The sequence below is a fragment of the Clytia hemisphaerica genome, unplaced genomic scaffold, assembly GCF_902728285.1.
Source record: "Clytia hemisphaerica strain Z4C2 unplaced genomic scaffold, Clytia hemisphaerica genome assembly, whole genome shotgun sequence".
In the NCBI taxonomy this organism is placed as follows: domain Eukaryota; kingdom Metazoa; phylum Cnidaria; class Hydrozoa; order Leptothecata; family Clytiidae; genus Clytia; species Clytia hemisphaerica.
In genome coordinates this window covers 60,696-72,997 of record NW_027104564.1, presented here as the reverse complement: position 1 = coordinate 72,997, position 12,302 = coordinate 60,696, and the positions used below count along the sequence as shown (strand labels likewise).

Here is a 12,302-nt window from a genome sequence, read left to right as displayed (position 1 = left end):
TTGCTGGATAAAGGTTAAAGCTGCAAATCTAGCCCTTTGGGCTATGATAAATCATTGAATAAAAGAAACACCCCAGGGACTCACCCAAGGAAGAAGAACAAGCGTGCAAAATTTCAGCCGGCAATTCGACCATTTTTGAAGACGCCAGTCTACCCCAAAGTTTCGAGGTGACAGATAGGACAAGCTGATCGAATTCGAAAAAAAAACATTCAAAAATTCGAATCTTTGTCTGGTTTATCCTATGCGACAGTCATATCTCCTGCGCTCCGGATACGTAAAACTTCTTCTCTTCGAAGAGAAGCTCAAGTGGAACAAAGGAGATATGACGTAGCCTAGTTTCTCCGCGAACAAAACATTACCGAGTTTTTGTATGTGTGTTTGTCAGCGACGGAGGCGGTAAGGTTCTAATTTGGCTAGATCCTGACCAGCTGAGGACGACGGTAAATCAGCACTTTTACCGTCCTCGATTTTGCGGGGCGGAATTGCGGGTTTTTCCAAATCGCTTCAGTCACTTTACCGTCCTCAAAAGTGCAAATACATAAACTCGCTAATAGCTTTATAAAGTCCCGTGCACATCTGCATTAACGTTTCAAATACCTTATCGGGGAAAACTTCGTCGGGGAAAAGTGACGAAATTTTGGACAAGTGACGAATATTTTCCCCGGCGAAAATTTTTCCCTGTAATTGTTTTTTTTTTATAAGCAAGTGTCTGTCCATATGTCAGGCTCGCATTATGCTTAGCATTGTATTGTTCTCAAACAATAGAGGCATTGTTTAGGTACCAAAAACTGAGTCTGCATATGCTTATAAACGTTATGCTTATAAAAGAAAAAACATGTACCAGCAAGTGACGAATTTTTCCCCGACAAAAATTTTCCCCGACGAAGTTTTCCCCGATAAGGTAAGGTTTTTTATGAAATATAAGATCCTTATTTTTTGGGTGTTTTTCGCGTTTTTTCACCTTTGCTGACTCCTGTGACAAGCTTTTTTATAGTCCGAAAATTTTATGTACACCTTCTACGTATATGGCTCTTTACCGAAATACCGCTGTTTTTTATAAGAATTACCTCATCCCGGACGAAAAATCAGGTGTTTTACCGTCACCGTGGCTCTTGCAAAATACCGTTTCCCGAACACTTTTTATCGTTTTTACCGCTTCCCGGCCCTAAATTAGGCCTTCCTTATCCCGAATACCGCCAGATCGTACGCCCCCTACTCTTATATTAAGTTTGCACGATTTTTATCAGTGAGAAGGCAATCCTCTGGCTTTTTTAGGTCCCCCTTTTGAAGGTTTTCGGTTTTCACCATAGTTTTTGAGAGTTTTCAACCGAGCTATTTTGTAGATGAAAACATTGTGTTTAGTTAAAAACATGACCTTTCAGGTCCATCGTACTCTGGGTATCCAGGATGATACTCAAGGAGCCTGCTTTGTGCGTCCACAGATATCTGTAAAGCCCGAAGGGCTAGATTTGCGGCTTTTATCAAAAAGTGAAGCTCATCTTTGGAAGGATTTCCTACCAGAGTCACGTGACTAAAATATGCAATTTCACCGGTTTGAGAGATGTGAAATAGCGTTTGCCGCCTACGGTTTTTTTGATCTCGCGCTCCGAAAACAATTAAAATGCTAGATCCTATCCATCGGCACGAGATTTAAAAAGTCAAATTTTTGCTTCACTTTTTTTTGCTGGAGAAAGCTTAAAGTTGCCTATCTAGCCCTTCGGGCTTAGATATCTTTTTTTTTTTTTTTTTTTTTTTTTTTTTTTTTTTTTTTTTTACAATATTACTAGAGTATACGTTATTTTTCAAATGTAGCATTAGCCTATTACAATCAAATAACTCCGGAGGCTTTCCCGGCACGCTATAAAACAAATCTAGGTTGCCCTATTTTTTATTTTTTATATATATAAATAAATCAATTAGTCATATAGAAAATGTTCAAAATTATTGACGAATATTTGTCAATGCCTCAGTGACACCGACATCATAAATCGCCGAAGAAAAGTTCTGTGTGGTTCTACTACCACGAAAACACGTATGTATTGCTCTAATGAGCATAAAGTTCAGTTTGCGAAAAAACCACGAAACAGTCTCTGAATATCGTGATCGTTCTTTGTTTGAAATCATATCTGAGAGTCTCTTAATAAATTTTAGACATTCTCGACCAGTTCCACCGGTTGCTGCAAATACGAGGGGAGTGAATGAGCCGTGCTCAATTTGAAGAACTCGTTCGTTGTACTCTCGTTTTTTGTCATTTTCATTTACGACGTAACTTCGCGTCGGATCTTGAGTGGCGTACCTCTTCGCTAATGGGTTGAAAACCCTTACATCAAAAAATGCTTTCTGGCCGGTCACCCAAAATCCTCTTGCTGATACATCGAGTCTGGCTTCACGAGATGTGTTGGTAGATTTCGGTAGAGTTTCAGTACCTACTAACGGCTGTAGGGCTTAGATATCTGTGTGTGCGTCTCTTTTTCAAACATGGTAGCCTCAAGCTGCGAACAAGAAGATACAGTCGTTATCAACATGAGCAAAAAATACGGCTGTAATTGGTAAATTTATATTTTTTACCGTATCATACTAGTCATAGCTTTCACTAAATGCCCCTACAGAAAAGTCATGTTGTGTACTTATAAAGCTTTTAATGCTTTAAAAATTAAATCATAAAAAATAATCAGGAATAATTGATTGATTTAATTATTTATTGATTGGTTGAAAAAAAATCATATTCCATTAACAAAATACTTGAAGAATTCATGCAGCTTGACAATTTAATAAAATTCAAGGAAAAGCTGGAAAAGCTTCTGGAAAACATATTTCGAAAATCATGGTGTCATTATCTTACTAACTTTCACATCTCCTTGTTTGTTTGTTTTGTCTTACAACAATATATGTCATGATCATTCACTAAATAGACCTTTTCCGATAATGCTGCAGACATCTTAGATTGCAGGCAAAATATATAGCGGTGAATAAATCAACAAGGTAACCAATCAGAAATAGCTTGTTTATTTTTCATTGGCTGCTATATATTTCAACAATTCTCTTTGCTACTTTGCCTAATAAACAATAGTAAGATGATAAGATGATAAAATTTATCAAAAAGTTCTGCGCCATCTGAAATAAACCAATCCTAGTTAAGGCCGGGCTCCACTTGTGTGCATTGTGCTTGCAGTCAAAAGAAAAATAAAGGAATGTCATTGTGGTCCATTCAGACATACAGTCGAAAAGTTGAAATGTGCCTAATTTTTTTTCAAGTGCATAGTACTTTTTCATGATGCAATATTTTCTCCAAGCTGAAAGGATTGAAGCCATTAAGATATGATTGCAGCGCAGACAATGAAGAGACGGGCCTTCAGGAAACTAGACTTTTTGAGTTTTTAGCTATATACTCTCACTTTATGGTGTTCCTGTATGACTGTCTGTGTGCGTAGTCTAACCACCGTTAAATGCCTTAACTTGGAAAGCTAGAATTGGAGCTATTTCTCCAAACCCATGGAGCGTAAGTTATTTTTTAGGCTATCACAACTGCATGAAAAAGTTGAACGTGCGCATGCAAAGTAAAAAGAATGTAAACAAACTTTTTTTCAGGTTTTTAAAATAGATTTACCACACTGAACAAACAGTGAAAACACTCTAAGTGAGGTAAATCTATTTTGAAGACCAAAAAAAAAACATTGATTGACATTCAACACATTCAACCACTTTTGGATTCAACTTTACTTATGTGTTCATTCAACTTTTTTGTACTTTGCCGGTATCTTGTTTTACCAAGTTAAGAAGGACTTTCTCGAGTTACGACCATGTGATGGTCTTTAAAGCTCAAGAAGCTCTATAAACAATAAAGCTAGTTATTAATATAATAACAGACAAAGATAAATTACAGTTTGAACAAAAATATCAAATGCACATTTTAAAACTTGAGCAAACTTCTTTAAAGACTCCAGAAAAAGAATTGAAATAATTGCTGAAATGAACTTCTGGAACTTCTGACTAAATTACAATATTTAGTATTCAGTTTCAAAGACAAGAAACAAAATTTGACATACAAAACACTTTTTCCAGTCAATGTTCCTCATCATCATAACCAGTCTGCCATTTTGTTTGTTTTGATTTAATTTGCACATGTAATATACTAACTCGTGTTATATCATCCGCTGTTTTGATTTGCATTTATAACACTCGCTTCAGCTTTTCAATGCTAAATCAAAACTAATAAAATGTAATACGCAACAATGGTAATAGCATATAACGTAATATGAAAATATGTATAACATTTACCGCTGTATAATTTACCGCCATATTTTTGCGGAACACTTAATTGGCCGGAAAGCCGATTACGACAAACAAAAACAATTCGCAAAAAATCGAGATTCCAGTCCAATATATTGCGTGAAGCTATGAATGCCTCCTCAGTCGCTACGCTCCTTGCGGGGGCAATTAGGATATTACGGTTTTTCACTAATTTTACTTCGTTGAACCCGTCTGAACAAATTAGGAAAGCGCTCCACGTCAACTGGTCTACTGAACTGGTCAAGCGGTGGCTATCAACTTTATAGCGGCATTAGTAGGGGAAAATGCTCGACTAAATCCCACTAAAAAGGAAGGTTGAAAATCTCCTTAATGAGAAAAAGGCAAAGGTCTTTTTATAAATAGGTAACAACTCATTTTTAACCGTAACCGTACGGTTGGCAAACGATATCATCCACCAGGATGCATCCTCTCTTATTTTCTACTTTCCTATCTTCTATCCTGATTTCTGACTTTCTCTAGTGTTTCTGACTGTTTTCTAAGTATTTTTCTGAAATTTGCCCGTACCGGTGAAATAAGTCTCCAACCCCGGCTGGAACCACCAAATGCAAGCAACAACCTTGTTGGCTTACAATACAAACCCAATGCCTAACCGCTTGCTCCAACGAGACACGACAGAACGCTATCATTCAAAAATACTTATAACGTGTAATTTACAGACCTTTATTAAGAAAGCTCCCAACCCTACCAGTGCCCCTAAATTATGTTTTGTAAAAGAAGCAATTAATGTTTTGGTTCAATTGGTTCAGTGTATCAAATTGCTCAGTCTACTCTAGTTGACACTTTGGTATCTTCATTGCGTCACAGCGAAAGGTTGTTTTATTTTAGTTTCTATCTTTGAAAGACCCCATCAGATTTAGGCAGGGCTTTGGATTTAGGACCACTCACGGTATGATTTGTATGAAAAATAGCTGCTTGCATATAAAATGACATCAATGGCGAAAAGGTCTGATAACCAGTCTAAGCTGAAACTCCTATATCAGGATTAGAAAGTAGGCTAATCTTACCTCTTTTATCTTTCCCTTTACAACAATACAATGCTGACAAAAAAATTTGACACATAGGGGGTGAATGAAATAAGTAGCTAATTAAGAAATTAGTTCCAATCTTTATTTTAGGTATTTTTCTGCTTGTTTTAGTTGCATCCACTTAAAGTGTGGAGTAATTAGTTATGCAAAACTGTCGCATCCTCCCAAACAAGTAATTGCTTTTGTATTTGCAATCCAGAAATTTCAAGAAAAATTATGTACCTTGGAGATCAGCTGTCGTCCAGCCCCATGTAACGGACTTTAACTGGAAGAGCCTAATAGACCTTTTGCTATATTCAGGATGTCATGTTGAATAATTAAAAACTCCAGCATAAAACAATAACATATTAATCCAGACGGTCATAACCATTTATAATCTATCATCAATTTAAATCGGTAGATATTCAATATCAATCAATCGATCAGTTATGGATTAAAATCGATAATTGATGGCTAATTTGAAATTTAGGGATAAAAAATTGTAAATATCAATTCGCTATCAATTATAGATTTTCGAAATACCAAATCAAACACAAAAAAACATCAAAAATTAAAATTTCAAACACTATGTCTTACAGGTGAAAAAACAATTTGACCAACCGAAAAATTAAATTCCCACAAAAATTTTCTGGAGTGTTATTAAAAGAGTTTCTAATGCCAAAATCCATTGAGGCACTTTCCAGAAATTGTGAGATGAAGGTAATAGATGTTTCCAGCAAAGAGACAATGATTTTAAATCAATGGTATTGATTGATAATCGATAACTCGTCCTTTCCGACTCAGAAAAGTAAAAACAAAAAAATCATTATCAATTGATTATATATACTTATCATTGTTTTTATGATTGAGTTTTTAATTATTCAACGGGCAGGTCTAAAACGCCTAATACCTACTACTTAATACTTACTACCTAATACTTAATATTTACTGTATATACCTCAAAATTGCTCGAAAATACCTTTAAAATAATCAGCATGCCCAATTCGACCTAATCTGAAAATTTGGTGTTAAAAAAATTTCAACTTTTTGTCTTACAGTCTTTTGAAGACATGAGAATATTTTCTCTCTTTTTTGCTCTTCACTTTATTTTCCCGCGCTTTTTCTATAAAGTTTACAGACTACACACATTTTGTCGAGACACACTTTTTCGTAGGAGAAAAATATTTCGTTTGCTCATATTAGCTTTATTTATAAGAATCAGTCGATCTGAAAATTTAAAATAAGTAAGTATGCCCCTGTTTCATTGGAGCAGACGTAACTGAAGTACAGTAGATGGCAGAGAATATTTAAACATGACTTGATTTTATTACAAACCTGATTTACAAATGACCTTTTCGAGCCAGAATATTGACAGGGCCATTTAATATGGCCTTTTTAACTTCATTATAATAAGAATTATTAATGTGCTGAATAAGATGCTTTAAATATCACTAGATAGAAATTTCTAGTAGAAAATGCTAAAAGAGAGATTTTTGGAGGTGCTCATTGAACTTTTGCCTATTACACGTTTTTTTTTTATAAGAACAAACTATATAAGAACATAAGGCTTCGAGGCCTTTAATTTAAGAACATTCTAAGAACATTCTAAGGCTTTGGAGACTTAAAAACAGAGACTTATTTGACAAAAATATTATTATAGTTATTGAATATAAAGCCCTACGAACCAATCTTAAGAAGTACTATGACACTGCTCCATATGATGCAGATAATACAAAAGGATACAATTAATGACTTATATTTAATTTCGAAGAGCGTTTAAATAACGTTTTAGCCGATTGGATCTTTATTAAGGAGACAAGATGTGTATAAGAATAATTGATTTGAATATTTACATATGTTTTCTTATAATTAGATCAAAGTCATAAGAGAGAGCAAGAAAAAGAAAAAAACTAAGATAATAATCTTTTGCTTTGTACTTATATGGGGGGAAGAAAATATTTACTTTAATGCAAATATTTAAATATTCTTTTAGATAACACATTGAAAGACTTTAAATAAAAAGGCAAAGACTTATGTGTTGACATTCAAATTTCACGAAACTTAGAGATTTCGAACATGCGAAGGAGTGTCAGGGCCTGGAAGTTCTGGTCTGTAAAATATCCAAACGGATTAGGTAGTCAGTATTAAGTATTAAGTAGTAAGTATTAAGTAGTAGGTATTAGGCGTTTTAGACCTGCCCATTATTCAACATGACATCCTGACTAGCAAAAGGTTTATGAAAGTATAACCAGAGTGTCAGGCCTCATGTATTATTCACTTCGCTCAACAAGTTTTCACTACACTTATAGAAACATCTGGATTGCTCGTGTTATCGCATCCAATTAGATTCTAGTATTTCCTCTTACAATAATCAAAACTACAATTTATCATTTCTGATTGTTTTGATAAAATAACGCCTTCAAGGAGAAAAAAATTTTCCCCTTTTCATTACTCTTGGAAATAACGTAGATGTTATTATTTTCGCTTTTGATAACAAAATATTTTTATTACCTTTGAAATACAAAAAGCCTTTGACAAAGATGAGTATGTTTTTTGTTTGCAACATGTAAGCTAATGCATCCAGAGATAATATCAGCTTAGATACTTTGATTTGAAAAGTATGACCCTGTTAGTGCACCGAATTACAGAAGCACCAGACGCAAAACGTTTGTTGTTGAATGAGAACAGTTTTTACCACCAGACAATCTAAAAACTAGACCTGTAGTAAGTCAGTCCGGTGTGTTCAGTGCGGGAATTAAATGCTGAAGAAGAAAAAGGCTGGTGTCAAGAATTTTGTGTAGTAACACCAGACAGTTTTGGCCAGTGTAATTTTATAATACTTTAAGGCACCGGGAAAAAACACTGAACAGTCTGGTGCATCTACAGGGTCCTGGAAAAGTCCACTAAGTATTCATTCTTCATTATTTTTCAATACACAAGTAGGATAAAGTTCATTTGACATCATTAAATTTCCAGAGAGCTCCACAGTATCGATGTGGAAAAAATCTTTTCAAAGTTAGTTGGGTTCAATTAGCAGTGTTTTTTACAATTTACTGACTTGTGGGCCTAGATTTTGAATGGGTTGATTTTCAGCTGAATGCGATATTTTGTGTTGATAAAACCAGGTACATCCATAAACATCACTTACCTTTCTTTCATTTTACAGAGTAAAAAATAGAAATATTTTGAAATGTCGGTCTCAATTGCTGTCAAAGTTTTTATTGTGGTGTTGTTGACTTTGACAGTTTGGTCATTGATCAGAAAAACAATGATGAAATCAATTCATCCTTATTTTGATTCTAATGATATCGAACAAGAAGATGAGGAGATAGAATATGGTGAATCACTTGAATCTCTCAAAACCATTCTCGATGAAACGTATGTCTCAGTCATCAAAATATTAGATGAATCAGAATCAGCTAAATCGGTTATTGAGTTGGAGAAAGGATTAAAACACCTGAAAGAAGCTATCAAACAAAGAAATGTGTTAGCTGGAGAAGATCCAGGTCGTTTACCCAAAATTGAAAAAGTAAAGAAAGAAATGAAAGATCCTGGGGAAATATGCCCAGAAAAATACCAAGGTGCAAAACAAGATTATCCACTATATTTGAACCATATCCCTTTAGATCCAACATGTAAAGTTGCTCCCCTTAACTCACTTGTCACCGTCACTTTCAACTTTGTCAATGAAATACCGGCCACGCAAGCTGAAGAATTGTTTGAAGATGCAGCTTTTGGTATGTATAAGAATATGACTTTCCTAGCTTTCCTTAAGAAAGGTGCAAAAGAAATTCCTAAACTGAAAGATATTGCCAAAGTTAAGCTGCCCAACATGCATATCATAGAGCAAGAAGAAACCTCTCAAACCCATGCTGACGTTTTGGAAGAGATGGCTAAGAGTGTCAAAACGAAATATGTTGTGTTAACAAGAAACATTGAACGTTTTGATAACTTCTCAACTATCATTCGACTTGTGCGTGATATCAGCCTGGGTAAGGCTGAAATAGTTGCTGGATCTCATCGAAACACCTCTGGTCATTGGAGGGCAGGTTGCTATCAAATGAAGCAACGACTTGGAGAAATGGCTCTTGATGAAGGGTATGACTTTTCTGATAATGGATGCATGTTTTGTGATTATGTAAGCGGTCCATTTGGTATCAAAACTGAAGTTTTGTTGAAATACCTTGAAACAGTCAAAGAATCTCCTTTGAAAACCTACCAATTCTACATGGAAATGTTTTTCCACTTTCGTCTACAAATGAGAAAGAAGATTTTGATGTGTATTGATTCCATGTTTTACACTGTCACCTCTGGTTTGCTTCCTCGTGATAAAGCAGCTTGGATGCCTTACTTAAAGAGAAACAAAATCAGTAAAATGGTTTTTCCAAGGAAGGTGGTTACGCATGAAGCGACTTGTAAGGAAGTAGAATTGCAATGCATCCCTGATAAAGAGAAAAATCTTCCCTTCTGCTGTTATCGAGAAATTGAAGAGGTCTTACTAGACGGTTCCCGTCGTCGCAAACGCCGGTTAACGGTTTTGCTTGCACATGAAAAGCCTTTAAAATACGATAATGTGGGTTAATTCCTGACATCGTTTTGGCTTAAAATGCCGAATACAATAAAAAAAATTATACTTCTAAACTTTTTACATTAGTCAACATTTTGTGTCTGTAAGCCTCGATTATATGTCTTTTTAAGGTAACGCAAGTTTGTGTTCAATGAAATGCCATAGTGACCCTGCCAAAATTATGGAGGGTACCCGTCGTTGCAGACGCCCAAAGGTGTCCGAGGTGGTGAGAGGGTTGCTTCTAGGAAAGAAAAAGCCTTAGTTGTGAAGGAGAGGCTCGCGCTTTGCGGTTGAGCACTGAAGGTTTTCCCGTTTGTTGGCTTCACATGAGGACAGCTTAAGACCGGCGCATATGCAATGCAACCAACATTGAAACCTTTTTAAATAATGTTAGACGAAGTTTAGTCATCAAACAACAATGTTGGATTTTGTTGCGTGTGTTGATATAAAATAATTCGAAATCGTGCAACAAAAATGCCACACCTTTTTATTTGAAACTTTGTGACGTCGCAGTACTTTTTCATGAAATTGACGTCAGAACTTTTTTCGTTTACAAATAGCAGTGTAGAGTCTTCTCTAATCCGAGTTTTCTACGCTTGTCAAACTTAGCGCGAGACTTTTTGTATCGAAGGTGGATAGGTTTTCCAGCCGCGGCGTTCAAATTTTAGAAACCTTAACATATGTTACTGGGCTAGCGTTACAGACATTTTTCATAAACTCATTTAGTATAGAAGATTAGTTGTGAGCAAATTTCTTGAAGATAATAAAATTCAATACCAATTTTGTTTACCTGATGATAAAACTGTTTGGAAAAAGTTATACATGGAGAATCCTGCTCGAAATATCATCTTAGTAAGCGTGTCCAGTGTTAACAGTTTGTCTACCCTGAAGATGGATGGGTTCGCTTGGAGTTACAGCGACTATGAATTTTCATCGGATCATTGGAAAATTGTATTTCAAAAAGAAGCTTCATTCCCCTCGGAAAATTTCAAGATTCGATTCAACAAGCTCCTCTTGCAAGTTAATCAAAACCCAGGAAAAGCTCTGGCAAAGTATGGCAAAACTGCTTGCTCGCGCGATAAGATCTGTTTTGATCTTCTGCATTACCACGGACCTCTTGATGCTCAAAAGGTCTGGATCTAATAGACACACTTTTTTATAACTTTATCTAGATAATCCGATAGTCATATGTTATCTATATATCCTTGGATTTTAGGATTGTTATTAATTTCTGGTGATATGTCTAATTGTTTCATCCTCAAATTAATGTGATTTCAATTTTTCAATTGATTTTTCGGTATGAAATTTGACATTTTTAGTTTGACATTCATTAATGTCCTTGTCACCGAGTCTCCCGTTTCGTACTTAGACCCAAATTTAGTTCTACACAATAGGTTTCATTCCTTTTACTTTTTACTTAAAACTTATTGATAATATTTATTGACAGCTCGGTGTTTATTTTATTTTACGATGTTTCACTAACTTTTTTATGCATGTAATGGTTTAATATTGAATTTTAACCAGCTTCGAGTTCTAAAAAGGGGCCACTTACGTATCAATTCTGGGGTTGCATGATGCATTGTTTCGCTGTTTTTGCAAGGCTCCTCAGGCTATAAAGCAAAACAATCTGAAATGAATCGAGAAAAATCAGTATTCTTCATCAGATTTTCTAACTTCAACATATCAAACTCCCTCACTGCAATTTTACCTAAGATATGTGAATGGCCCTTAAACTGAGTTGCAGAGCTCTTTTTAAAAAAATCATCCCTGTAAAAGTGGTATTTCCTTTGTTAAAGGATATATATTTGACCATCTTTTCCTTGAAACAAGTTTCTTGACTTACTTTATAATCAATGGACTATCCAATCAAATATTTATATGATAAGGAGCTCGTTTTTGTAGGATTAATCATCTAGATTTTGCGCTCTTTTATAGGATAAGAGACCTTCTTAAGAGGTCGTATTTGTAAAATTGAACCTTCTAGATTTTGTGCTGACTTATAAAACACCTTTCGGATTGTTTGCCTAGTTCTTGTGGACCACGAACCTGGGATCTTCCCAATAAACAAATAGTCCCTCAATTTTTAAAGGGTGCCCAGACAACAAATGCGACCAAGGGTCTCTTAGAACATAAAAGGGATGTTATTTTTGTTTTGGAAAAGCATCACTGAAGAAAATATACCTGTCAGATAGTTTCATATTTACATTTTATATATTTTAGGGTTCGATGTGAAATTTTTTTATAAGTTTTTTTGTATTTTTTGATGTTCAGTAAAGTATATTTTGTTCTTTATTGCAGTGTTATGTTCAAGAATTTAAGTCTTCTAATTTCTGTTGTATGTTTTCTTCTCTTCCTTCCATCTTTTCTTCAGGCGTACAATACTAATCTAGGGAAGTAATTTTTGTCGTTTACATTTTATT

General features: G+C 35.0%; 1 protein-coding gene across 1 annotated transcript; it reads left to right on the top strand.

Moving 5' to 3' along the window:
- Positions 1-8,485: 8,485 nt before the first annotated feature.
- On the top strand, positions 8,486-12,209 carry LOC136823370 (uncharacterized). The gene has a single exon (XM_067079541.1). The coding sequence runs from the start codon at positions 8,506-8,508 to the stop codon at positions 9,895-9,897; it is 1,392 nt and encodes a 463-aa protein (XP_066935642.1). The 5' UTR covers positions 8,486-8,505; the 3' UTR covers positions 9,898-12,209.
- The last annotated feature ends 93 nt before the right edge of the window (positions 12,210-12,302 follow it).

Excerpts from the sequence above, each read along its gene's own strand:
- LOC136823370 (XM_067079541.1), top strand. The coding sequence starts at position 8,506 with ATGTCGGTCTCAATTGCTGTCAAAGTTTTTATTGTGGTGTTGTTGACT.